The sequence below is a fragment of the Kryptolebias marmoratus genome, linkage group LG9 (assembly GCF_001649575.2).
Source record: "Kryptolebias marmoratus isolate JLee-2015 linkage group LG9, ASM164957v2, whole genome shotgun sequence".
NCBI classification, from domain to species: domain Eukaryota; kingdom Metazoa; phylum Chordata; class Actinopteri; order Cyprinodontiformes; family Rivulidae; genus Kryptolebias; species Kryptolebias marmoratus.
The window spans coordinates 7351840-7379753 of NC_051438.1; the positions used below are offsets into that span (position 1 = coordinate 7351840).

Below are 27914 nucleotides of genomic sequence, written 5' to 3' on the forward strand. Positions count from 1 at the left end.
TGCATGCAGTGAAAAGGGGAACTTCCATGGAGTTATTTCCAATATGTATTTGTGCGTAAAGGCAGGAGGTTTATCATTTCTCTGCTTGTCGCTAATCATCACTAATAATGACGTGTGTTTGTGTTCAGGAGATGACCCATTCTTGGCCTCCTCCACTTACAGCAATACACACTCCTGGGAAAGCTGATCAGACCAAGTTCCCCATCCCAAGCAAGGTTAGTACACATCCAAGCACCTTTGGTCCCCACTGGTAAGGCTTACGATAGTAACTCACTTGGCTGCAACTATTAGAGACCAGTTGGCAACTCACAATTGTGAGAAAACTGGTGAATATTCACAACATTTTATTGCCTACCTTCGCCCACGTTGTACCCACCTCAGTCTGCCTTATCTCCACCCTGGCAGCTGCCCCCACGTTTAAGATTTAATCTTCTGGAGTACACTTTTCAAATGCAGAAAGGAGGATTTGGACCATCCATACATTTTCTTTTACCCCGTTTCTCCTTTCCGGGTCGTGAGGAGCTGGTGCCTATTATAGTTCTAACCACTGGTCCACTGTGCCACTGATTTGGACCAGTTTTTTTTATATTTATTATTTATCATTGGCATGGTTTTTACAACTGGGCATGTTTTCTGACAGTATTGAGCTCCTGTGCAGGTGTTAAAATACAGCTCTAATGCTCTTCAGACATGTTAGAGACACCCACAACAACTCTGTGACTATTTTGAGAGACAGTCTGTGGCACAATGTTTTTTTGTCATATTCAAAATTTAGGTGACAAGACTGAGTGTCTCTGCATTTTAAGCAAGGAAATTTAAAACCCCTGTGTTTGTTTCGAGATATACTAGAGTCTCCTTTACGAATGCACCTCACCAACTAGTAGTCAGAAGTCATAGCCCAGTGAAATACTAGCTTTAGACTCTACCCTGTCATTGTACTCTGTAATGTATGCTAACATAAATGTTGTTTTCAGGTTATTTGGCTCTGGCTGTATTGTTTGTCTTTGTTTGTGTATGAGACAGTGAGTGGTGGAGAAGTGTGCCACACTGCTGAAAACCTGTTACTTACACTCTGGCATATATGTGGCCCAAAAAACAGAAAGTCTTTAGTCTGCTTTTTAGATCTGTTTCACCTCTGCACTGATAACTGCTGTAGAGTCGCAGCTGCTTTTAGATCCTGGAAATCTTACACATCATTTATCAACAGTGACATTCTTAAACTGATAGTTTGTATCTTTTAAAGTGGGGTTCTGTTGAAAGGTTATGAACAATTACCATCTTACCTGTTGTAGATAGCTTTCGTTTTGGAGAAATTGAGTTTAATTCTGAACAGATTGATGAGCTAACGTCTACACAGACCACTCAGCCACCGGAGCCCCTTTGTATGAACTGGTAAGACGTTTTGAAAATGGCAGTTTTAAGATGGCAGCAATCCACTTTGCTCTTGGCCCAGATCAGACTAGCTCTTAGTTCATAAATCTGGTTGGAGTTAAACTTGAATTCTCTAAACTGAGGTCATTCAAGAAGCTATCAACAGGTAGAATAATAATTGTTCATAGGATTTCCTCAGAACCTCACAAAACAAATCTGAATCAGGACTTTAACTGTGGGCAGTAATAGCTTTTGAAAACTTACAACTGTTTCAGAAAAGGGTTGCGAAACAGACGTTCATTTAATTTCACTATTATCTCTTAAACAACATTATTTACAACTTACAGACTATTAAGTCTTAAAAACAATGAAATAACAAAAAAAAAAGATGATTGGTCTTACTATATATGGGTTTTAGCGATGTAGACAAAAGAAAAATATTTTTAAAGACTAAAAAAACAGACAATTTAAATTATTTAAATTATACCTATACCTATATCTATTACCTAATATTACCTATTTAGATTTAGATTATTTACAAGTGAACGCATATATATATTCGTGTGTGTGTTTTAACAGTTGGGTTTTTGTACATTTAGAGTTTTATTTCTTTGGTAAAACAAATAAATAATAACAACGATAGGGCAGAATCTAGGTACAAAGGACAACACAAAGTCACAGGTTCATTCTTACTGTAATTGAGGAAAAAATATACCTTTTGATGAGAACCCACAGTTTACAACAAAACGTAAAGATGGACCTCTCCTTTCTCAGGTACAGTGAATGCTGCATGATTAGAAGTTAATGTAAAGTTTGGAGGGGACATAGATGAGAAGGTGGAACCAGTGGATCAGATCTTCACCCTTGTTGATCTGCTAAGGGGGTCAGGGGAGTTTGACCTTCCGGTCCAAATATGATTTGTGGATCTGGAGAAGGTTTAAGTCTGTGTCTCCTAAAGTATTATGTTGGGGTTGCTGTGGGATTACAGGACATCATGGTCACTTTTAACAGCTATCTGGTCCTTATATAGTCGAAGCAAGAGCTGTGTCTGAATTCTCGGCAAGCTCGTTCCTGGTTCAGGTGGGACTCAGCCCGTTGTCTCTGATCTTGCTTTTGGTGTTCATGGACAGGATCTCAAGGCGCAGTCATGGAGAGGAGGGCGTCATGTTTGGGAACCTCTCTGCGTTTTGCAGATGATGTGATTTTGTTGGTGATTTCAGATCATGACCTTCAGTGAGAACTAGGGTAATTGTCAGCCAAATATGAAGCGCCTGGAATGAGAGGCAGCTCCTCTAAGTCTGAGGCCATACTTCTCAACAGATAAAAAGTGGAGTGCTCCCTCTGGGTCCAATGTCTGGGAGTCTTGGCCATGACTGATGGTAGAATGGAGCAGGAGATCATTAGGTCTTCATTCACAGTAATAATGGTGTTGATCTGGTCGATCGTGGTGAAAAACGTGCTGAGCTGAAAGGCAAAGCTCTTGATTTACTGGTCTGTCTACATTTCAACCTCCACCTATGGTCATGAGGTGATGATCATGACCAAAAAAATGCATTTATAGATACAGTCAGCTAAAATAATCTTCCTTTGTAGGGTGGCTGGGCTCAGCCTTAGAGATAAGGTGAGGAGCTCCATCATCCAGGGGGCGTTCAGAGTGGAACCACAGCTTCCCTCCTCTGGGAGAAGACCTCAGGGCAGAATCTGAACTCACCGGTAGAGATTATATATCTTCTCTGGTCTGAGAGCACCTTGGGATTCCCAAGGAGGAGCTGGAAAGAAGGATATATAGGCTTCTCTTTTGGACTTGTTGCCTCTGTGACCCAACCACAGTTAAGCAAAGTAGTACGATGCATACATGGATGGATGGCTCTGTGATGGACTTGTGACCTGTCCAGGGTGTACCTTACCTTTCGCACAGTGACTGCTGGAGATAGACACCAGCTCCTCCACATCCCTGAACAAAAAGCAGGTAAAGAAAATGGATGGACAGACAATATGACCCCTCTAACATTTGACTTCGCTCTGTTATCACCAAACATATTGTTTAAATTTATCTAAACTTTTCCAAATTACAAAAAAAACAATCCCTTAATAATTCCAGGGATAAATGATTAGAAAAGCCTTATCAACTCCTACACAGGAAGAGATGTTTTCCAACATCCTAGAATATAAATACTAAGAGTGACAAAGCTTTGTTCAACATTTGTCCCAAAGACCACAATAACACTCTTACAGAAACAGCAGGTGATATTATTTTCATCATGTGCTTTTGTAAAGCACTTTTAATCCGTAAAACCTCTCACTGAAGGTTTTTTTTTTTTTTTAAAAAAAAGGAAAGTTCGAGGCAGTAAAGCCAGTGGTTTATGAATATAAATACTAAGAGTGACAAAGCTTTGTTCAACATTTGTCCCAAAGACCACAATAACACTCTTACAGAAACAGCGTGATATTATTTTCATCATGTGCTTTTGTAAAGCACTTTTAATCCGTAAAACCTCTCACTGAAGGTTTTTTTTTTTTTTTTAAAAAAAGGAAAGTTCGAGGCAGTAAAGCCAGTGGTTTATGAATAAGGAAAGACTGCTGGGCCACTTTGAGCCCCGAGCATCACACTAATCCTTCCAATGGTTTTAAAGACTAAGGTGGAGTGACGACGCGGGGAGCTGAGACCGCCTGAACTCGGTGTAATGGCATCCTTTTACTGCTGTGAAATCAATAATGACATGTGGTGATTTTTTTTTTTTTCATTTAGCTCATTTCACTCTGGCTTTCTTTCACCTTCTCTTCCATTTGCTAGGACTCCCAGCATGTGACCTCAGGCTACAACACCCAGAGTAAGTTTCACCGCTTTGACACTCAACATACAGCCTCTTGTGATAATTACCACTGGAGTGGCTATAAAAGCTTCTGAGGAGAGTAAGAAAGCAGCTGACGTTTAAATGAATTCATAACCACAGGAGTATGATAATGTGTCAGTCTTTGCTTTTTATCTTTCTGTGCTCATCGGAGCAAAATGAACGAGTAGTCAGACTTTTCATAAGATGCACTAGTGTGAGCATCAAGTTTGTAGCTCTTAACATGGATGTTACTTGAGTTTAACTTCATGTGAAGCAAATCAAACACACTGAGACAAACCTTGACACATGCAAAACAGTCTCGCTGACAGATTAAATGTCCTCTGTTTTGTTGCAGAGCGATGTTCTGTACCAGCTAACAAGCCCACTGCTAAACCTCCTACTGCACCACAGAAGTCGTGAGTATCTTTCTCTCTGACACAGACACACAACATAAATTGAGAATTTCTGACCTGCTGCTGCGGCTGCTGCTTTTGCCTGCTTTTGCCTCAAGGTAACTTGACTCTTGGATGGAATTCACCAGTGGTAGGAAGAAGGGGAAAAAAAAGAAAGATTGTGTGGATCAGAGCAGGAAGGTGCAGCTACATTAATTTAACCTGAGCCAGGAGCATATTGCAACACCTCTGGCTGCAGTCCACTCCTCATCACTCACAGAAACGTACGGCAGGATGGTTCTGGGAAAGCAGAAATCTTCTAACGTTGCTGTGTGATCCTGACTTATCTTGTGCTTAATCCCAATAAGCTCAATAATTTGATTTGAAAACTTACAAATAGAACAATGTCCAATCTTAACCAGGGATCGTCAGTGATCGGTGTAGGCAATCAGACGAAGAATATTGTAGCCCGATGTGATCATCACTCATATCTACAAGTGAATGAAGGTTCTGTTTAATGCTAACTGCCTTAACAAAAACCTAGCAGACGAAGATATAATCTAAAGCTCTCTAAATCAAAGCAAAGCAAGAATGGCTTGTTTAGAAATTCCAGGAGATGGAACACCTGCCTGTTTCAAATCTGCTTTGTTTAAAAAGAGTCGCCCGATGATCACAATGGAGAGTGAGAGTTGGGTGTATGGAAAGACAAGTCGGTCATAAATTGTGCACTTCGAAACACACAAAACCAAACATTCCTTTTGTGGACTGTTTTTCTAACCAAAAGTTTGATTTAAAAAATTGTTTGTTTTGTTTGTGGCTTTTTTTGTGTGTGTGATGCATGGGCTGTAGGACAGTTTTTAGTGTAAGCTTTATTGGGTGTCTTGTGTTAATGTTAAAAAAAAAAAAAAAAAGGGGGACGCTGGAGCTTGTTCTCATCCCTTCGTGACAGCCAGTCAGCCAGATAGATAGATAGATAGATAGATAGATAGATAGATAGATAGATAGATAGATAGATAGATAGATAGATAGATAGATAGATAGATAGATAGATAGATAGATAGATTGATTGATTATTGTCATGGGTTATTTTATGTTTTGTTTTTTTCAGGGATGAACATGAGTATATAATGTTCGGTAATACTGTAAGCGGTGCTGCCTCATCTTATTAAGAAGTAATTAGGGATAATTGTGCAATTGTTTTCTGAGCGTTTACTAAGTAATCTCTGTCAAACACGCTTTGTTCTTTTGTGCCACAAAAGGGAGGAACACAGGCAAAAATGTGCAAGTTAATTATTTTCATTCATTAGAACAAGTGGTTAGGAGCGTACCTCTATGCTTCAAGAGTTCCATTTAACTATTATTCAATCACATTATGTTCAGACAGCTGGATATGTGTATGTATGCATCAGAGCAGAAGACGTGAGTCGACGTCTCTGCTTGTGAGTCAGCTTTTTTAATGTTACTGGCTCAGAAAACACTTGGCCTTGTTTTCATTAGCACAAGAACACCTGTGCTGCGCTGGGTTTCCATGTTAGTCAAGCTGTTGTAACACTGTGTTGCAGCAAGTCCCTGTATTGAGCAGGACAATAGATGGAGCAAGGCACCAACAATGCCAGGGTCACAGGTTCAATTCTCACTGCTGCTCTGTGTACAAAGATTGCTGTTTGATACTCAAGGTGGCTCAACAGAGGAACTCAAGATGTTGCTTACCAAAAGGTTAGAAGGGGTTATGTTGTTGCCACTTTGACCCTGTATCCATTTGGTTTTTCGCCGCTCTTAGCAGCCCAACAGCATTTGGTCCCAACACTAAAAGTACTGTCTAGTTGTCCCAGTTAGCATTCATCCATGCAAGTCCAATAATTTGACTCTATAATGACCCTGTTCACTCATTTCAGACATGGTTTTGTTACAGTTGAGCAAGAAGAGAGAAACATCTTGTCTTTATTGATTATGATTTTAATTACTTTACTTACAACCTAAAAAAATGTATATTGAAAATAATTCCTCAATTCTAGACAACCCCACTCCCAACCCTAACATTTGAGTTGGTTCAGCCCAACTTAGCTCACATTCCTGAAGCTGTGGAAATGAAAAACAAATCTAAAGTTATTTTGTTAGTGTTACAACCTTAGTACATCTCTTTCTGACTGTGACTCAGACGGAAGAAAGACAAATCATAGAACCATATCTTGATTTTTAAAAGGCCTGGGCTTCCACAAGTCCCTTTATGCTGCTTCTATTGACTCAATACTCTTCAAATAGATTCTTCCTGATCTTTTTTACATCTTGAGGTGCTCCCTTATGGCTCCCTCACCAAACTTTATAAGTCAAGAAGAAGTCCTCATTATAACCCTACTCCATCTGCCTATGTTGGCACCATGGCTCAAGCTTCATCCTGGCCTGAGTCACTTCGACTGGTGCAATGGGTCCTGCAGGTCCCAGGTTATGGATACGATGCTACCATGCTCCCCTCACTCCGCCCATGTACCTTATACTCTGCCACCATGATGTCAAACCACCACAACCTCGCTACAGAAGTTTAAAACCATCATGAATACACACCCTGCAAAGACCATCCACATTCTGGTTGATTTTTTACGTCATAGCAGGGTCATCATTCAGTGTGAAGTGGCCTAAAATCCTGTCAAGTCCTGAACACATTTTGTTTTGCAGTTTGAGTAGATCTGCTTTGAAACACAGACATATTAAACAAGTATTCCTTAGGTGGGCATCATGTTTATTTGAATTTGCAAAATATTACCTTTATCTCACAAAAAACCTTCCCAAGATACTTGAATTCCCTCTTATTTTTGACAATTAGGCTCATTTTGCACCTACTACAGATTTGTTGCTGAGCCTTCTCAGCTCCACATGCCGTTTATGCTTTAGTTCATAACTCATTTATATCTGTGTCTGTTCCCACAGGTGCTTACTCTCTCGGTGCATTTTTATTCATGTCCCTGCCATGTTCCCTTTCCTCTCCCCATCCCGCCCGCCACTCGCTTCTCTTCACTTCCCCGTCATTATCGTCTCAATCTCACCCACTATCTCCCTCTCGCCATCTGTCCCTCCTTATGAAATAAAATATGAATCCATTATTCATTCATTCAAACATATCTATCATTGCTGTGTGCACCACTGTGTCCCCTCACTGGCACAGTTTCTTTTCTCATTGTGCTTCAGTTATTCAGGACTTGTTTGGTGGCCCTCCACGGAAAGCGCCGCAGCATTGGGGTGTGTGTTCGCGAGGCAGGAAAAATCCCTTCAGGGAGTTCTCTTGTCATAACAGCATCGGTGCCGGCTCACAATAAAAGTAGTGTGTGTGGAGACTATATAAAGCAGTAAAACACGGCAACTTGCCAGAGCAGATAAATACAGAATAATTTGTTTGGTAAGGAACAGGTGATGCTGCGTTATCAACTGGGCCATCCATATCGGTTTCATTGTTAGAATCAGATAATCAGGCAAACAACAGAAGAAAAGCAGCGACATCCCGTTTCTTTTTTCTCAATTAGAGACCTTTTAAATCATCAGTGTACTATCCAGATGAGGCACCGATCCCAGCCCAGCATGTCTTTCTCGTTCCAAAGGAATTCTTGGCTGTCGGTTCAGCAGCTGCCAGACAGAAAGTTTCCAGGTGAAAAAACAATCTGGCTTGTCCTTCAAAGCTCCAACGGCTGAACATCTGGTTGTTTTTCTTTGGTGTGAATGTCCAGCCCTGCTTTTGTTGCGTAATTAATCAGTTTCACCAGAAAGGTTCCTCAGATGGGGTCACCAACAGTCTGAGCTAACAGAGAGGAGGTCATGGCTGCAGTAACGTCTTTCTCTTTGTCTCTGTGCAGAATGCTGGAGGATGACCTGAAGATCAGCAGCGATGAAGAGGAGGCTGAACAGCAGGTCAGCTCCCTCATTGGTTCACTCACTTTATGGCACAAAACTCCTCTTTCCTGTCTTTCCTTTATTTACCCAGGTAATAGTCTCATTGAACTTTTCAACAGACGCCTGGCCAAGAAGGCAGTAGAACATACGACAAATATTAGGGCTGAACGGTTCGACAGTTTATCAGCATCACAATATCAGTATCTCAAAAAACTGTTTGGACTGCAGTAAACCAGGTCCGGTAAATTTCATGTACCATGCATTCATTTTCTGCATGCTTACAATATATTTGGTCAATCCAACAGACTGGCTTTGATGCCCACAGCTGGTTTAGATAATAGGTGTGATATAGAAGAAAGGGAGGAATGAGGAAAAAGTGAGTTTATCCTAATTTTTAACATCATTGCAATATTAAACAATATCATCGCTCATCACAGGTTTTTCTAATATTATGTACATAACTAATATAATACATTACATTAAAAATACAACTGATATCTGTAGGTGTCAGGCAGAAACCTTGTATCTCCAAAAATGCAACTTTTCAGGACATGGAAAACAAAAAAAAAAAGATTTCTGTTCAATGAATTAAACTGTGTTGGCACACGTTCAGACACTCTTTTGACATTTTTCAGTAGAGCAGATTTGTGCAAAACATGAAAATTATTTTTAATTTTTTTTTTGAGATACAAGGTTTCTGCCTGACAGCAACAATATTCAAGTAAACAAACAAACCATATGTTAAATCAGAGCAACACTGACCAACAGAACTGTTCTCTCTTTCCTTTAAAATTGATTTAACCTTCTCCATGATAACCAGTTCTGACAAGTCCTTTTAGAAATTATACCAGGAAGTGAACAGCACATTTAGGAGGGTTTTTTTTTTCTAACTTTGTTCTGACTCTGGGGACAGACATTTTATAACACCATGAGAGGAGAGGTTGTACTGGTTGTTGTATTTATACATATAAACACACAGGTTAAAAAGTACCAACTCAAGCAGAGATTTGTATATAAAAACTAACCAACAGGAAAGTCTGCAGACATTTAGCAGCAACATACAGAGAACAGTGATGTACATGATTTCCACTGCCAGTAATAAAACACAAAGCACAGTGGCAGACAGTGTCTAACCTCTTTAGGTACTGGCTGAGTACTTTCACAAACAGTAGATCACCATAATCTAATAAAGACAAATAAGTTGCCTAAATCAAATGTCTCTTTACCTGAAGCTTGTTGATGGATACATAAAGCCTGTGGTTAAAATATTAATGGGGGTGTACATGTACAGTATATTCAGTATATTTGAGCTTCGTATGTATAATTCTGACCTTTTTTGCGTCAGAACAAATCTACAATAAATTCAAACGTGTACCCAATTCTTATTTTTAAACATCATTGAAGTTGTTTGTTGTATAATCCTTCAAATAAAACAATAAAAGCCTAAAAATACTATGCCTTTGAGCCCCATGATGAGTGTATGCTAACGTCTGACCACAACTGTATATCCAGTCATTCTTAATTTAAAAAAAACTGTGCTCCTTTGCAAGATTTTAATGGATTTCTAGATAAATTTGTATGAAAAAGGTTATGAAAATGAAAATCCAAGGTGTAGACATGCACTGAGTAGCTGATATTTCACAATAATCTGAATTTACGATTTCAACATAATTTAATATTAGGGTCAGTTATGAAGTGCAGCTTTGCTGTTGAGTAGAACCTCAGAGCGGGAGGCAGACTGACCCTGATGTGATCTGAACACGCAGCTCTTCTGATCCAGAGTCAGATGCATTACTGTAGGGCCACAGGGTCGGTCAGAGGTGCGCCTCACATCCTTTACTCAGCTCAGGGCAAATGCAGGCAAGCACTGGAGGACATCTTTAAAACGAGATCAAACCAGCCGCCGCTGATGGGTTCTTCAAGCGCACCAGTTTTCAAAAGTCATGTTTGTTTATATATCCATGGTCTCCCCTCATATTTCAAGCATCAGTGATGGAAATACAACTAACCCGAAATGAGCTGAGAGCATCACAGCAAGGAGTCTAAATACTTAATAAGATAGCTAATAGAATTAAAGACTGTCAACAAATAACAAAATGCTCTGTAATGTGCCTTTGCTCTTCTGTTGTTGAGCATTGTGTGCATATTAGTGGGGAAAATAAAAAAAAAATCAGAGTTAAAATTCATCTAAAACAGCTGTTTATACTGAGAATAAATAAGACACTGGTGCAGTTCTTAACTAAAGGTCTATCATTCCTAAAGGGAGGCATATTACTCGCCGTCTTTCATGCAATTTCATTAAATGTTATGATATGTTGGGTAATCTCACATCTTCTGTTAGCACTTGGTGTACATGTTGTGAATAACTGTCAGCTACTACCACAACAATATAACGCAGGATCTGTAAAATTCACCGAGGTACATCAGCTGTGATGGCCATCTTGAATGGGGTTGACTCCAAAGGTTAATCAGTTTTGGATGTGCGTCCGATGATTACTTTGTGACAGTGTCATTAAAATCTGTTCAGTGGGTCCTGAGATATTTTGGTAACCGTATAGAGAAGCGACACACACGCACACACACAGATAACGGCAGAAACATTATCATTTCACCTTCTCCTTCAGCAGTGAGCAATAATTAAAATACTTTGAAGGTTGTGGTTGTAACAAAATGTGGAAAAGTTCAAGGAGGGTGAACACCTTGTGAAGGCAGTGTACTTTTTGAGGCTGGTTGTACAAACACAAGTTCAACTCGGTGTCTCTTGAAGCACAGTTTGAGGCAGGACCCAAACTGACGGCTCACGCTGAAAATTGTAGCATGTAGAGTTTACTCTGATAGTAAAGTACTCGACTGGTGGTTTAATCTGCAAATACTTACATTTCTCTTCTCTGTTGTTTGGCCCCCGGATTGTTGGTCCTGGTCCATCTTTTAGCCACAGTCTCATTGTGATTCATTTGCTGAACTGGCCAACGTTGTTTAAACACCACACCTCAGAGACAAATGGTGTAAAAGCCTAACAGCCATCGGGGGCCGGTTGATACACCAGCTACACATTTTAATTCCTGCGTGAGAAACCGACTCCAAAGACTGAGCCTCCTTTTTATCTCATTCGTCTGTTTGGAGAGTCGAGCATTAGCAGCTCCTGCTTTTAACTATTAGTTTGACAGTAAATAAAGTGTCCTTTTTGTTTCATTAGCTTTGAAATGCCATATTTATCGCCTGCCGCCAAAAGGCGAAGTACGGGCAATATTATTTTTGCGTGTGAGTGTGTGTTCATATGTCTGTTACCGAAATACCTCGTGAATCACTGGATGGCTTTTAATGCAACTTTCAGAAAATAGTTATTAGATCTACAGCTGATAAAGTTTTGGAGTCAGTCTGCTCGAAGCTGGCCAGCTCACTATAAAAAACCAAAAATATTTTGCAGATATTGAGCTAACATTTGGTGTGGTAGTTGCTGAGAGGGATTCCCACCCATGACATGAAGCTGCATGAGATTGCTCATAACGTTAAGCTCTTGCTTTCTGCTATCATTGGTCTCTTTACACTCTATGAGGCAGAAACGCGTCTTGCTGCGCTGTCTTCAAAGAGACGGGGCCTGTCGGTTTGTTCAGTGCACGTCCGCTGACTAAAGAGGTCAGATTTGTCACTTGGGGGGGACGTCGCAGATGAGCTGAGCAGTTGTCCTGCTCTCCTTGTCCTGTTTTCCAGCATGAAAATTGGCATTGTGGCCTTCTTCTTCCTAATCACTGTCATCACGCGCTAATGATGCCAAAGATGAGTTGAAAGCAGTCAGTGGGGTCCGTGCTTCTGTACCCCCCTCGACTGTGCAGACGGATATCAGCGCTCATCAAAGAGTCTGTGAGACATCCTCTGTTAATGAAAAGATACTGATTTCTCTCATCCTCTTTTAACTCTTCTTTTGATTGTATAATTACAGCCATGGTGGAACATCGTAATTATAAATGATAGCAGGTCATTTTGAGTGGTTTTATTTATTATAATTACACTGAAAGTAGACCTGTTAATTACACATATTTAACGTGCATTCAGAATTGTGCCCAGTGTTAAATGATTTCTCTTGGGATGAGTAGACAGGTTGGAATAAAAGACGTGTTATTAGCTGTTCTTTTTTTTTTTTTTTAATCCGCTGTATCACGGGGTCTTTAAAGACACTGGGAAACATTATTTGTCGTGTTCTGCTGCTTTCCTCGAGGCTTTCCTCCGAACGCCTGCTTGATTAAAGGTCATAACTTTGACTTGGCCATTCCTGCACATTATTTTCTTCATTTTTCAGTCAATCAGTTGAACAAATTGTGCTCTGAGGCAACCTGCCGGATGACCCACTTTCTGTTCAGAAACAATTTCCAACTGGATGTCTGGATATTTCCCTCCAGAATTCACTGCGATAATTACGATTTTTTTCTGTGTGTTTTTTTTTATTCTAGCCATGATGCCAGGCTGCTCTGGTTCAGTCGCTGCAAAAGAGCCTCGAACCACGATTCAGAGTTCTTACAAGTTTTACAGCTGATCCAAAATGCTGCAGTCAGCCTGTTGACATGTACTGCGAGGAGAGATCCTATTTCTCAGAAACTCTCAGAAAGTATTCTCTGGATCTACAACTGTTTCAGGATGGCTGCCATGACTTATTGACTTGACACTGACAAAAAAAAGGAAAAAAAAAGTCTATAACTCAAGTCATTATGACAGATATTGACCTAAACTTTTGTGTGGTAGTAACTGAAAGACTTTTACAACTCATATTTCAAGCACTAATGGATCATGGGAGATGACTTCAGTTTAAAACTCTGGCCTGAAAAGTTGTGGGTGGTGTATTTCTTCAAGGAATGGTAGGCATTTAGTTAATATTTGCTGCTTATATAAAGGCAGTCTTACTTCTTGTTCTTTATAAAAGTAAATTCCAAATAATGTTGGACTTTAAGAAGAAAGATTTTGGATAATGGAACTTAGCTCTGCTGGCACCATTCAAAATAGAATTTTCAGATTAATTTTACTGTCATGCTTATTTTTTTTTTTTGTCTGCCCCCTTGTTAGGCACCTACGATTACACTTGTCTTTTTAAAAAATACTTTATAAATAAAGCTGAACTGAGTAAATGTGAAATATTAGTGGTTCAGCCTGGGCCTCCTGAAAGCTGCGTTTGGTAAACTCTACAGATTAAGATGACTTAACATAACGTATATTTTTATATGTTTTTGAAAAGAATCATTTTAGATTTTCATACAGAACACAAAATGTGAGGGCAAATAGGATATCTTCTACTTCAGTGGTTTGTTTTGTTTTTGTTCAGGAATAAGTCTCTTTCTGAAAATCGGTTCTTTTAAATCTGGGGAAAACCAGCGTTTTATTAAAACAAGAGGAAGGTTGTATAAAAAAGCTTTTGAACATTTGGGTGGAGATGGAGAGAGCGAGACACTGGAGACTGGCTGATAACAGACTGGATGCAAAGATAAATAAGATGAAAGAGTGAAAGGAGGCAGGAAGACTGAGCGAGATGCTGACGGAGAGAGAGCCAGGCTCAGATGAATTCAGTGGCATTTATCTGTGCATGCTGTTAACAGGCTTATAGCAAATGAGTGCATGGTGTATTATCAAGCTTTTCTAGCCCGGAGTAAAACACAGAACGCTCACACATTCATATAATCAAACACACAGCCGAGCCATGTTTTACACACATGTGCCCATACGCACAGACAGCCACATGCCGCGCTTCCATATACTCGCAGGAATTTATGCCAGCAAACACATAAACACCCAAACACACACTGACAGTGATTCACGGGTACACACACACAGATGCACACCATCATTAGTATGCTGTGGTACAACGCTGTGAGGGCAGCAGACGAGTATGATGAATATGTTTTTGGCAAAGAGCAAAAAGGAGGAGAGGAGAGAACTGAGAGAAGGAGAGATAAAGGGGAGAGAAAAAGGTGGAGGGGAAAGCAGTGATAGAAAGGAAGAGAGGTGCCTAATGACTTCAGAACCTGACAGGAAACTACAACCCAATTACCACCCCAGGACCGTCCTTTGTCTCTATCCCCCTGCTCTTTCTCTGCAAGTCGGTGATGACAGATCCCCTCAGTCAGAGCAAAGGTTCTGCCTTCAGATAAAAGTACAGCTGTAGCTGGTAAACACGTCCAACCCCAGAGATGAATGTGGTCCAGTCGGCCGAACAGCAGAGTAAAAGTAGCTACAGACAGGTTTTTTCTGAGGCGTTCTGAAACACTGGGATGTGGATTCTTACAGAACGTTCAACATGTCACAGGAGGTCTGTGTTTACTGCAGCTGTAAGGGTTTGCCTCAGGAAACAGGCAGGTGAGGGCGGGAAGTGGAGCTCACACCGAGCCATCGGAGATTATAGGTGCTGACTGTTAAAGATGTGGTCAGTTCATGGTAACCTGATGCAGTGTATTCATTACATAAGCACAAGAACCGACGCTCCATTATTACTATTTGACTGTTTTTCTTCTGTTTCTGTCAAAATGTTTGTTACTCTCCTCAATGCCTAGGGGGAAAAAAACACATCCAAATGTGCAATATGTAGTATGCAGGTGCTTTCGATAGCAGTATATATTGTATGGCAGAAAAGAGACTTGCAAAAAATATTTCCACATACACAAAAAGGAGGATGTTTGCAAACTGAGTGAGAAAAGCCAGACCTCTTTGGAGCTCTGTAGCTCAGACCTGCTGTACTCCATCATTCAAAGTTTAAACAGGTCACAGAAAGTTGGACTTCCCATGTCTGACCTGTTATTTTGATCATTTTAACCATTTTTACGCCACTTCAGTTTAAGACCCTGTCTACACTACATCAGATATTTTAAAACTGATAGGTTGTTTTCTGCCCACACATTTTAAACACAGACATGTCTTATAATACAAGACTTCTCTTGTTACCTGGTTAACGGGGGCTGCCATGTTGTGTTTTTGGGACCAGAGTCTGTGTTAAAAAATAAATAAATATTTGAGCGTACAGCAGCAAGGTAAGAACTGCATGCATCAACAAGAGTCAACACCTGGAAAAAAATCTGAGGTGTTTAAATCTTTTTCTTTTTTTTAAAAAAAAGGGGAAATGTCATGTTTGTTTACATGGAGGCGGAGGGACTCAAATGTGTGCTGGCTTCAACTTCCTGTATGGAGTCCAGCTTTGAAACATGTCAGTGGTTTTAATTAGATTGCTGAAACATCCTTACCGCACCACTAGGTGGCAAAACATTCACAACAACAACTTATCAAAATACAGAGAAACAACATGCTTAGCTTGGCTAAAACTGGTACTTTTTTATTTATTTTTGTATACTATTTGTAGTATATTTTTCTCTCAGTTACAACGTTTCAGCACAGGATCTAATTGTAATGTTGGCAGAATGAGGATAAAGTGAGAGCAATGAAGAAAAAAACCAGCGAGAATGTGCACTACAAGCTGCTACGTTATTGTTTCTAAAAAAGCTCCGTATCTCGACTCCACCAAGAAGTAAGTTTTGAAAAATCTCCACTTTGGATGGGGGCTTATAAAATCATCCGTTTTCTCTCCCAAACTCATTACTGCATGCATTTGAGGAGTGCAAATACAGCAGAAAGTTGCTTTGACTTGTATGAACTTTCCAAAGTTTTTGCCAAAAATCATATCTTACTTCCACAGTATTTATAGAATTTGTACATTTGTACATGTCATTGTAGGCCTTCCTGTCTTCTTTCACTCAGCGTGTCTCTCACTGCTACAGGACTTATAGTTTTCTCTCAAATCCCAGTGTGTTGTTGATGCAATAGCGTCATATTTGAGGCATGAGGCCTACATGGCCAATTCCTGCAAAGACCATCCATGTTCTGGCTGATGTTTGTCTGTCGAAGCGGGGTCATCATCCCCTGTGAAGGTGCCTAACGCGGCGAGGATGATTGTTTGTGAAATAAAACCATTTAAATGCTTATATTTACGAAGATGATCAGGAGCCAGATGTTCAGTTGACTTGTTCGGTATCATTCAACTTGCAGTCTTTGAGAAGATGCTTGAATATAAAGAGTGTGTTCTGTTTCCTCAAGTGAAGATTCAGCTGCTGTATTTTCAGCAACGCAAACTCGGAGCAAGACTTGCATCAGGAGTACAGATTTGAAACTTGGCGCTCAGGTGATAAAAATGCTTTTTTTTTTTAGTCTCTTATGTAAAGACAGAAGCATACAGACAACCGCAGAATTCATTATTTGGTTGCTGGTAAAGATGGCGTGGGCGTTTTTTTAAAGCCTTGTTAAGCCCGTACTGTCGAGCCTGCTGTGAAACCCACATATAAAACAGAAGAGACGGGGATATGGGGATTTTCAAAAATAAAATCATATGTGTCTCCTGAAGCTTTTAGGTTTGAATTGACGCCGTCTCCCTGCGTCTTTGTGGAAGCTTGTTCTTTTTGTCAGGAACAACACTTCCAGCCGTCGCGTAACAGCAGAGGTTGTATGTATAAACGCCGGTTGGGTTGCTCTTTATTCAAATCCAGGCAAAGCCACCAGCTGGCTAAATATATTCACACATAGATTTTCTCAGTGAGCCCTGCAAGTCTCCGAAAGCCAAAGATCTGAAGAGGTTTGTTGTTCTAGCCTGCAGCTCTGCATCGATCTATCAGAAACTTCACTGGCTCAGTTAATCACCTTCTTAGAGAGGGCAGGAAACAACAAGCTGCGAAGGAGAAAACGTCCATTTTTGTTTGAGTAATTCTTTTTAATCGCTGCGTAACAGTGCTTGAAGAGAAAACTCTGGCTGACATTTACGGAAATTAAATCTACGATTTCTTTTTTTTGTTTTGCTGCGTTATTGTAATTGATGCTCAGAACTGACCGGGAGCGAAGGGTGAGGAAGAGGAGGAAGAGGAGGAGGGGTTAGCACAGGCTTCCCTGCCAATCATAGTTAGCCTGGTCTTCTGCTGAAAGGCGGTGAAAGTTGAATAAATGAAGGAATGAACCAGGGCTGAGGAGGGAGGAGGAAGACGAGGGAGGAAACGGGAAGCCAGGAGGAGAAAACAGGGAGGCTTTCTCCTCATTTAATCTCTTTTTTTTGTCAGAAAACAGGAGAGAAGAAGCTGATTTGAGGCCCTGTTTCCACAACTCCAGATGTTGTTATAAATAGATTTTTTTTGTTTTAACAAAATAAAAGCTGAAACACTAAACCAACACCGTGCCACTAAGTGTTGGGACTGTCCACTTTAATGACATATGATTAATGTCAGCTATCTTAAAGTTAAAGGTTAAGTTAGTCTTTTTCATTGGAATAATTTATCAGTCAGGGAAAAACTTGTTCAGGTTCCATTTTTAAATGTCCTTGACAATGGCGACACTATTTATATGCATAGAGAATCCTCTGCACTTCCTTGTTTATTAAATTATCATATTTCTTTACCTTTCATAACACCTGTGTTGTATTGAACGCATCACCGCGGTTTCTGTAATTTATAGTTTCCTTTCTGTTAGTAACCGTTTCAGCAAATGATCATAGATTGACGGTGACACGTTCAAGATAAAATGAGACAAATGTTAAAGACAAAAGGATTTTATTTTTGGTTAATATGTATTTTGCATTTAGTTAAACATAACAATAACCGTTTCACATAAATTAACTTAACAAGCCTTAGATAAAGTCTTAAAAATAATACACAGATGGGCATTCTCATAAAAACATGTTGTGAGCCACAGTGAGCTGCTTGGAGCTGCTGCTGCATCTTCATTTTCCCACATGGTGACTGATTAAGTCGGCACAGGTGTGCCCGATTGGTGATTTTTAAAAAGTGGACCATATCGACCAAATAAAATCAGTCAACCAGGTACTCGGTCTGTCTCTCATTTCTAGAGCATGAGATAAGTAGCCTGTCTGAAAGAAGCTGCTACAGTATAATTTCTGAAAAGCTCTGTATTTCCAATCAGGATGGATCCAATTAAAAAATAAAAAAAACTCCACTTCTCTCTTTTTCTCACCAGATGTGAGTTTGTCTGAGCGAGAGGCTTAAAGGCAGAACAACAATGAGGGCCAGGGGAATAAAAACAAGACTGTTAATTCAATTTGTATTAATTAAATCACTTGCTTAATTTTTTTTTAGTTTTGTGGGTTTTTTTCTTTTACTGTTCTGAGAGCAACAATACCAACACTAAAGTTTGGCTCCATTTGTTTTGTTTTGTTTAAATAGTGTCATTTTTTAAACTATAATTTTTCATTATTTCTCCAAAAGTGTTTGTTTTTATTTATATTAAAACTGATGAGATATTTCAACTTTGTCAGAAAACATACATTTGCTCAGCTTTTTCTCAGGTTGTACTTTTCAGTAATATCTCACATCCCTGATGTTTTTATTAGTATAAACCCTCCAGTCGGTGCTCATTTAAAGCTGTTTTTATACAATCATCAGATTATGCCACTGCTGTTAATCTCATTAAATCTTTACTTACTCCGTGCCAATTGTAGTTTCATCCAGCTGAATCTGATCTAATTAATGAGTGGATTACTGACAAGCTCTTTGATCCAAACCGCTGACGGATCAATATGAGCACCATGATTTTCACCATTTCTAACAGAAACTCGTGAACCGAACGGCTGAATTTATCTCTCCATGTCTGTGTTTCTGTGCTGACAGGTGTCTGACAAGACCAAAGCCAGAGGCACGGCCCTGAGGTAAGAGAAACTCACATTCTGTGCTGGTAAGATTTGATTTATTTGTGTTGTAGATTTATTTGCTCCACTGTGTTTTCTGTTTATGAGCTGCATTAGTACGATTTGGTCCAATATTCCCCCCAGAAATCTTTTCTGAAGAAAATATAAATGTTTGCTGCCTATAAACTCACAGTTCAGGTAGCTGTGGTCAGTTCTGGATGACTCTTTGGACTTTTTGAAATGTAGTTGGGTTTTGTTTAGGTAGAACATGGAATCGCGTCGATGCTCTCAGAAGCATTTCACTGATTTTATTTTTTTCCAAAATCCTCAGTAGGGTAAAGTTGCCAGACGTGCTTCAGAAAAATAAAGGTTATTGGACCCACAGTTGCTATCCAGGCGTGGAGAGGTGGAGGGGCTTTAATTGAGTGAAACATCTGCGGTGACAGGCGGGCACGTAATAACCCCGTTCAGCTGCCTGCACTCTCAGACTCGGCTCTGTGACACTTTCTTCTGGGCTGCACTCGTCTGCAGCACTCTCTGTCTGTAAAGGTTTTCAGCAGGTTCTCTGCATGCAGGAATTGCAGATCAAAGGTCACACAAAATCCTACGTACTGTATATAAACACAGGATTTTACTGCCAGTAAGGTTTCCTCTGGTCTTTTTGATCAAAATGTCTCAAAATAGTTTAAAACTACAAGAAATATTAATGTTTTGAGGTCATATATATATGTAAATGTACGTATGATGTCAGGCACATTTATTTAGCACAATGTAATTATTAGGCAGACCCTCCAGGATGTTGCGATCGCAACTATTCATGCAAAATCAAGCAAACCCCGCGAAATTGCAATTTTTTGCAACTTTGCCCAAAACACTGCAACTTTCCTGCAACTTTAACCCAATATTTACCATTAGCGCACATTTTCACTTCTGTCGCTGCCCCTGCACGCTGCCGGCATTCTGATGTTAACAGGATGTGACGTCACATGTCTTCTTCGTGAGTTATTTGGGGTTATTTTGTATTCCACACTACACAATCCCACAAAGAAGACACTAGACCACAGAAACGGTGGCGAATCACTTTAGAAACAACAAATATTGGGTTTAAGTTGCGGGAAAGTTGCGGTGTTTTGGACAAAGTTGCAAAAAGTTGCGATTTTGCGGGGTTTGCTTGATTATGCGTTAATAGTTGCGATCGCAACATCGCAAAATCCTGGAGGGTCTGATATACCACCTTTTAGAGTGAATTGAGATCACAGTTCTCTCAAACAGTTCTCGTGTTTTAAAAAAATGAAGTCATAAAATGTAGTGTTTAGAGTGGTTTCCAGAATGAACAATAATTGCTTTAAATAACAAGAAGAAAAATCCCATTTTTAATTTAGATCCTTTGGATTTTATCACCTAAAAGCTACTGAACATAAATCATGAAATGTAAACATTAATAAATGTGAAATAATACTGTCTGTAATTTCTGGACATTCAGCCAGCTCCTTTAGGTAAAACTTCTGCCATCTCACTGAGATTTCAGAGCTCTAACAGATTGTTATGACGCTCCTCCTGAGCTGAGAAATGTTTCTGAGGTGAAGCTTGTTGCATGGATGCAGTCGTATTTCCTGACCATCACAGAGTTAGATATTGGTCTTTACATTCCTTCAGTCAGACTGAATGATCATCTCCATTCATGATGTTACATGTGGATGATATCAGCCTAACTGTGTCAGTGTAATGCTATCGATTCATCATTAGATGATCGTGCATTTTTGCTCCTTACTGGTTTAAAACTAACTTGTCTTGCTGTATGTTGAGGGTACAAAAAAAAAAACAGATGACTAACAGATGACACCTTGTCAGAATCAGTTCCACACGTGGGATAGAGTGATGTTGTTGCTGTTGGCATGGAGATTTTACATGTTATAACTGCCTCCTCATCTCAGCTGCTGTGTTTAAACCAGTGTGTGAGTCCGCATTTACATGCCGTGTCAGGGCTGAGACGGGGGAGAAGAAAGGAGACTGAGTGAATTAATAGTGTTTTGTTTTTCTCGGTGTCAGTCCATGTGACAGTTTCAGCCTCTGGGATCTGCGTGCGTTCCAATCGACATTCTCCAAAACTGAGATTGTGTGTTTGTCAGAATCCGAATTGGTAGATTCTGATCCAATTATTTGTTTCAGGGCTGCTAATTACGTAGTTTTACCCACCTCTGCCAGGTGCCATTTGGAACTTTTGCATTGGTAAAAGCAAAACAGAACACTGAAATGATATGTAGTAGAAATATATAATGTGGTATAAGCTCCTATGATAGGGAGGAGGCAAGAAAAGGAAGTTATATTAGACTTTAACAAGGACCAGAATTTAAACTTGCATTTCCTCCTAACTGCTCTGTGATTCTTGTAACCATGACAACAGTGAAAGACAGTTTTATCGCCTGCCACCATGAATGGCGGGCAGTCATGTAATTGCCTCATTTATCTGTCAGTTTGTTAGGAAATGATCTAATAAACCACTGGATGGATTTTAATAAAACTCTATGTTGGATGAACATCTACAACTGATTAACTTTTAGAGTCAACCACATTCAAGATGGCCACCACAGCTAACCAGCATTAGCCAACGCAAAAATGGTCAAATTATAGTCAAAAATATAGTCAAATTTGCAAACATATACTGGGCTAACGTTACATGAAAGTCCTTCTCAATTTACATTCTGAGCCCAACAAGATCTTTTTTTCAAAATTTTGGGATGCAAGACACTCGACTATAAGGAATGCTATTTTTTTTTTCACTTGCGAGATGTTTTAACCATGACTGTTTGTTGGTTAATGATGAGTTCAGCTTCCCTGAAAGGAGCTAGTCTTTAAATTTCAAGTTATCTAAGCACTGTGTGTGCTGGGATGTGTCCCCTGCTGGCTCTAATGTAAAATCTAGATGTGAATCCAGATGGCATTAGACATTAGATGAAACACCGTCATCAATAACAGTTTCTCTGGTGGCGATAAAACCCATTAGGATTCATTTGAATTTTTTTTTTTTTTTTCTGTTAAACATTCAGTGCTGTGTGGGCTCCTCATGATTATCTTCTTGTTAAGTGTTAATGTTTTCAGAGAGCACATCGCCCATTAAGTTATTATCAGGGAGTTGCAACAACAGTGGAGACGAGTCCTGCAAACAGCTGATTTGGGCTTTAAGATAAATTCTCCTTTTAGATCATCCTATGTCTGGATTTTGTTGTTAAGCATATATATATGAGGCTTGCTGTGTTTACAGTCTGGAGGCATTAGTATGCAAGTCTGGAGTGTGACTGTGTGTGTGTGTGTGTGTGTGTGTGTGTGTGTGTGTGTGTGTGTGTGTGCGTGCGTGTGTGTGCAGTGGGGGTTAGAGAGAGAGTGAGTGTGTCTGTGTCTGTGTGTGCCCCAGGCCATGTGTTACTCTGCTACCACTAATGAGCCCATTCAGTCGGCAGCCCAATCTACTGAGCGGTGCACACACACACACTGCAGGGACTCTGGGACCAAAGATGCTGCGAGCAATCCACTGGCTGCATCCCCTATGGAACCCAACACACACTGTTTAACCCACAGTTCTCACACCACCCATACAAACACACATCCTTTTTTTTTTTTTTTTTTTTTTAATCCCAACTCTGACAGACTCAACCACATACCAATCATTAGCCTGCTGCCACACACACACACGCACACACACACACTTACAAAACCACCTACTTTATTATCCTACCACCATCTATATTAGACCTTGTGATTTTTATATTATTGTTCTGTAATTTTAGAATCTGCTCCATCATGAATATTAAACCTTATGTCTGTCTTTGCTCATTCTGTTGAGGAGAACTGCCTGCAGTGATACCGATTTATCTTTTTGGACTAATTATTCTTTCACTAAGAGCATTTGCGCTGGTTCCACTGCAGAGCTGTTTCATTTTTCTGCTCTTGTGTTCCCAAAACTGAAATAAGTAAAAACGCAAAACTGTTCAGACACGAGCAGATCGATCCATCCGATAAAGTCCAACCTTCATCAAAGGATGAGTGCGCTCACATCAGGTTCAGACTTTATTCTGTCAGTCAGCAGACACCCTGCGCTCTGTAAAGCTCCAGGAACCTGAAGGGAATCTAACTTCAATCTTTCTTTCTTTCTTAACTCTGCTGTTATTTAGAAGTGCTTACAGAATAAAAAATTTTAAAAAATTCATGGATTTAAAGTAATTGTTTTTTACATGTGATCACAAAACTGTGTAGAAAATGTTCTAAATGTTTCCCACATGCAAACAAAACAAGTTTCACCTGTTAAGTAGGATGTTTTTTACTTTAATATTATATAAAATTCATCAGAGATGAGTGGGCTTACTTTCAGGATCACCTAATGGATATTCTGTTGCGCTTTCATTCAAAATACTCCAGTTTAAAATCCAATTAAAGATGATTTTTTTTTCTTTTTGTTTTTAAACAAACTGTGGCTAAATGCAGATGTAAAGCTGATGCAGACAATACAAAACTTTCATTGTTAGATCATATTTTAGTACAACATTTGCATAAAAATGTTCAAACGGGGTCTCACACACCTGCATATATGATCTCCACCTGTAATGTGGTAATAATTTTCAACATGTTTTTGGTTTGTAACTAAGGAAGTAAATGTAGTTATAGCACTACTTGTTTTTGACTTATTGCTGGGAATGATAACATGTAGTTTTTAAGTTAAAAAAATGGGGGTGCAAAAACACAAGTTTGCACCTTGGCTGTATAAATTAGGGGAGCAGCTGGTCCACCTGCTCCATTGATCAGGGTCTGTGCTCACAATCATCAACTCAGGGATGATGACAGGTTAACCCACTTAACACCTGGAGGAGGACCCTACTACATTTACGATGTATGAGGACGTTGCTGAATCAGTGCTACACTGATGCCTCTACACTCTTCATACCCACCAAATACATTTCTGCGTCTTTTTGCTGCATCCCCAGGATGATCTTGTACCCTTATCAGTGTCCAGACCCATCCCTGAAGAGACTCTCTTGAACCATTTAAGGATGAAGTGATGAGGCAGAGGATTGTGCCATGGTAGCATGAGATTATTGCAATGTGTATCAAGTCTGAGCAAAGTTGTTTCCATTACCATGACACTTGTAACATAGGCATGAGGCCAATCCTGCTTCATATTCTTGATTACCAAACCAGATTGGCGTGCACCTGCCCCACGTCATTGATCCGTCCCCGACGCAGCACCCAGGACCACGATACGCTGCCACTGCGATTATAAACCACCGTAACCCTGCTACTGAACTTCATCGTGGACCTGTCACTTTCTTTCACAAACAATGGTGACCTCACTGCGTTCTTAATGCACCCCAAATCCCTGCAAAGACCACCCAGGCTCCGGAGGACTTTTATTTACGCTGTAGTAGGGGTCACCATCCAATATGAAGAGACAAAATCACAAAAAGACAAAATGAGGAGTGTGATGTGGAGGCATGGTGTCACTCAGCTGTCTGTACTATAGCGTGACAAGAGTTCAAATATGACTCACCTTTTCAAACAGCATCCCTTCTGCCTCTGCCAGCAAGCATTACACTGCATATGTAGGAATGGAAACCTATTATAGGCAAACACACTCACACTAAAACAAACACACACACACACACAGCCTGCCTAAAGCTCACCAGCTCTCACCCATCTAAGAAGGTGATACATTTTCATAAATAACTGAAAGTCATAATTATGACACATAATCTATGATGGATGGTTTTGTCTGATTCAGTCGTATTAATATAGATTTAATTTTACTAATTACCCACTGATGTGAAAATGTTCCCAACCAAGGTAAACAAGCACGCACACGCTGCAGTGTGTGCACACATACGTGACTCTGTGGGGCCAGCTGTGCAGCAGGAAGCTCTGCCAAGTGGAGGGCAGAACCAGAGAGCTGCAGGCGGATGAGACGACAGATGAACTGAGCCCAGATGGCCTCCACATCTTCACACCGTCCTCGTACGGCGTTTACATGGTTCCTCTCCTCTCTGCGCCTATTTTAACAACCTATATTTACCTGTTCGACACGGGCCTGCTCCTTCACGCTCCGTTACATCTGAAATCTCTCAGGTGGGTTTTCAGGAGCTTGACTGGCACCAAGCCAAACCCTCCCCATTGTCTATAGAGGCTGATCTAAACATAAAAAAAAACATAAGGAACGTCTTCTGATTGCCCTACTTCCAGATAGTTCCAGATAAATATTAGAGTCCATACTGAACAGAGTGGTGCCACTCTGCAATATTGTTTTGTGCAATAACATATTGTGCAATCTCATGCAATACTGCAAGAAGTTACGCACAGAATATGTTGAAAATAACTCTTAGCTACAAACACACCAAAGTTGAGCTCAATATCGGTAAAACTGACTGACTTAGTCTTTTTGTGTTGGTTAAATTCAATTAGCTATGCTGGCCAACTTGGGTTGAGGTGACTCCTAAAGCTAATGAATTGTAGTTATACATCCACTGACTACTCTTTGATAGTTTTATTAAAATTTGTCCAGTGGTTCATAAGATATTTTGCGAACAAACAGGGTTGACATCAGCAGTTATTGCTAAAGTTTCAGGCAAAGATCTTGATCCCTGAGTAGCACTTGGAGCATGTGTTGTGAATGACTCCCAGCTACAACCACACCAAATCTTAGCAGAATATCTGTGAAAATCACTGAATCACAGCCATTCTTTGTGTTTACTATGGTCAGCTGGCTATGGCGACCATCTTAGGTTAGGTTGATTCCAGATGTTAATCGGTTGCAGATGTTCGTCCAATGATTACTTTATGAGTCCAGTGGCTGGTGAGATATTTTGCCAAAAGACAAATATTCTAAGACACACACACACACACACTAGAGAGTGGATATTATTGTCCACCTTTTAGTGGCGCACAATATTAAGTAATTAAAATTATTGGCACAATTATGCAGATAGAACAATAAATCAAAAACAGTAACTTTTTTAGTACATTTTTATTACATAACAGATTTCTGCAAATATTTGTATTATCTGACAAAGTGACCCGATCAGTACAAAAGCTTGTGGAGGTTTTTTTTTTTTTTATTTGTTTTTGAAATACTAGTACTTATTTAAAATATTAATGTTTAGCCTAAAGAATCTTTTCTTAAAGAAGAAGAATAAGGAAACTCTGGAGAGAATTACTGTAATTTACTGTCTTGCCTGATTAGCTGTTGTATTCTTACATCACTGAAAGTTTAGGTAGTTTAAAAAAAAATTAAATGGATTAAAATGACCTAATTTAACCCACAGTAACCAAAAAGAGACATAAAATTAACCAAAATAAAATCCAAACAATACAAATTAAAAGTAGAACAATGAGTTAAAAAATTTCCTTAAAAGGTTTAAAATAATCTACCTTGAAGGGATTGTTCAGGTGGGTTTCTATGGAAATGTTATGAACAATGAACATCTTACCTGCTGTAGATAGCATTTTGAGAAAAAGAAAATTCAATTCTAACAGGACTGACAAGCTAACAGAAAAATGAGCTGAGGTATAATTTTATGTTTTTGTCATTTGTTTATATGGACTTCAAACTTTAGGTTACTTTCGTAACCCCGGTTCTCTGAGTAGCATGAGTGAGTGTCTCACATTGGGAACACCCATGGCGTGACCTCATCAGAAGCTCCTATTACATTACGCCAGCCAGGATTGGCTGGAGATACACTCGTCAGCGTCAGAGAGGGCAGAGTCCCTCCCCCTATAAATAGGGCTGACGCTGCACTGAGACTTTATTCAAAAACGTTCACCTCTTCCTCGCAACGTCAGAGCAAGGAGGGTGATCTGGTGAGACACTCACTCATGCTACTCAGAGAACCGGGGTTACGAAAGTAACCTAAAGTTCTCTTTCATAGCATTCGTTTCGTGTCTCACATTGGGAACGAAAAATACTGACTCCCGTATTGCTCAGCAGAACACACATTATGTGCCAAATATTTTATTTACCAGCCACAGGTACTCCTAGTGCATGGTGCTTACACTGAGTACTGAATGAGCCAGTGACGATGCTGTAACATCAAGCTTGTAGAACCGAGCGAATGTGTGAGAGGAGGCCCAGCTTGCTGCGGCACAAATTTCCTGCAGGGACACCCCTCTCAGCAAGGCCCATGAAGAGCTTAAGCCCCTTGTAGAATGGGCCCGCAGCCCTTCTGGAGGCTGAAGCCCTTTTGACGTATAGGCTAAAGAAATTGCAGCAGTGATCCAGTGGGCAAGTTGCTGTTTGGACACTGGTTTACCATAATGGTTCTTAGCCCAAGAGACAAACAACTGGTCACTTTTCCTGACCTGCTTTGTTTTATCTAGATAGATATCCAAAGCACGCACAGGGCAAAGGTTGTGTAGCTTCTCCTCCTCCTGTGAGGGGAAAGGAGGGGGATAAAAAGCCACTAACTCAATTGGTGAATACGACCCCAACACTTTAGGCTCAAAGGCAGGGTTGGGGAGCAAAACCACCTTAGTTTTGTCCGGAGAAAACTTTGTACAACACGAGTGGACAGACAGAGCGTGGATTTCACCCACACGCTTTGTAGAGACCAAAGCCAACAGAAGTGCTGTTTTTAAAGTTACAAATTTTAATTCCACTCGATCCAGAGGCTCGAAGGGGGGGGCAGCCAGTGCATCCAGCACCAGGGGTAAATCCCATGATGGTGCCATGGGTCTCGAGACAGGGAGCTTCCTGCGAGCTCCTCGCATAAACCGGCCCACTAAGGGATGCTGGCCTGCAGTTTTTCCCTCAAA

At 40.1% G+C, this 27914-nt stretch overlaps 1 protein-coding gene across 2 annotated transcripts in view; it reads left to right on the forward strand.

Moving 5' to 3' along the window:
- aff2 (AF4/FMR2 family, member 2) overlaps positions 1-27914 on the forward strand; it is a 225188-nt gene that overhangs the window by 130919 nt on the left and 66355 nt on the right. For both annotated transcript variants that reach the window (XM_017423101.3, XM_037977386.1), the window contains exons 6-10: positions 129-215; positions 4166-4202; positions 4561-4621; positions 8440-8494; positions 19108-19145. In XM_017423101.3, coding sequence (XP_017278590.1) covers positions 129-215; positions 4166-4202; positions 4561-4621; positions 8440-8494; positions 19108-19145 — 278 coding nt within the window. The remainder of the gene's footprint in view (positions 1-128; positions 216-4165; positions 4203-4560; positions 4622-8439; positions 8495-19107; positions 19146-27914) is intronic.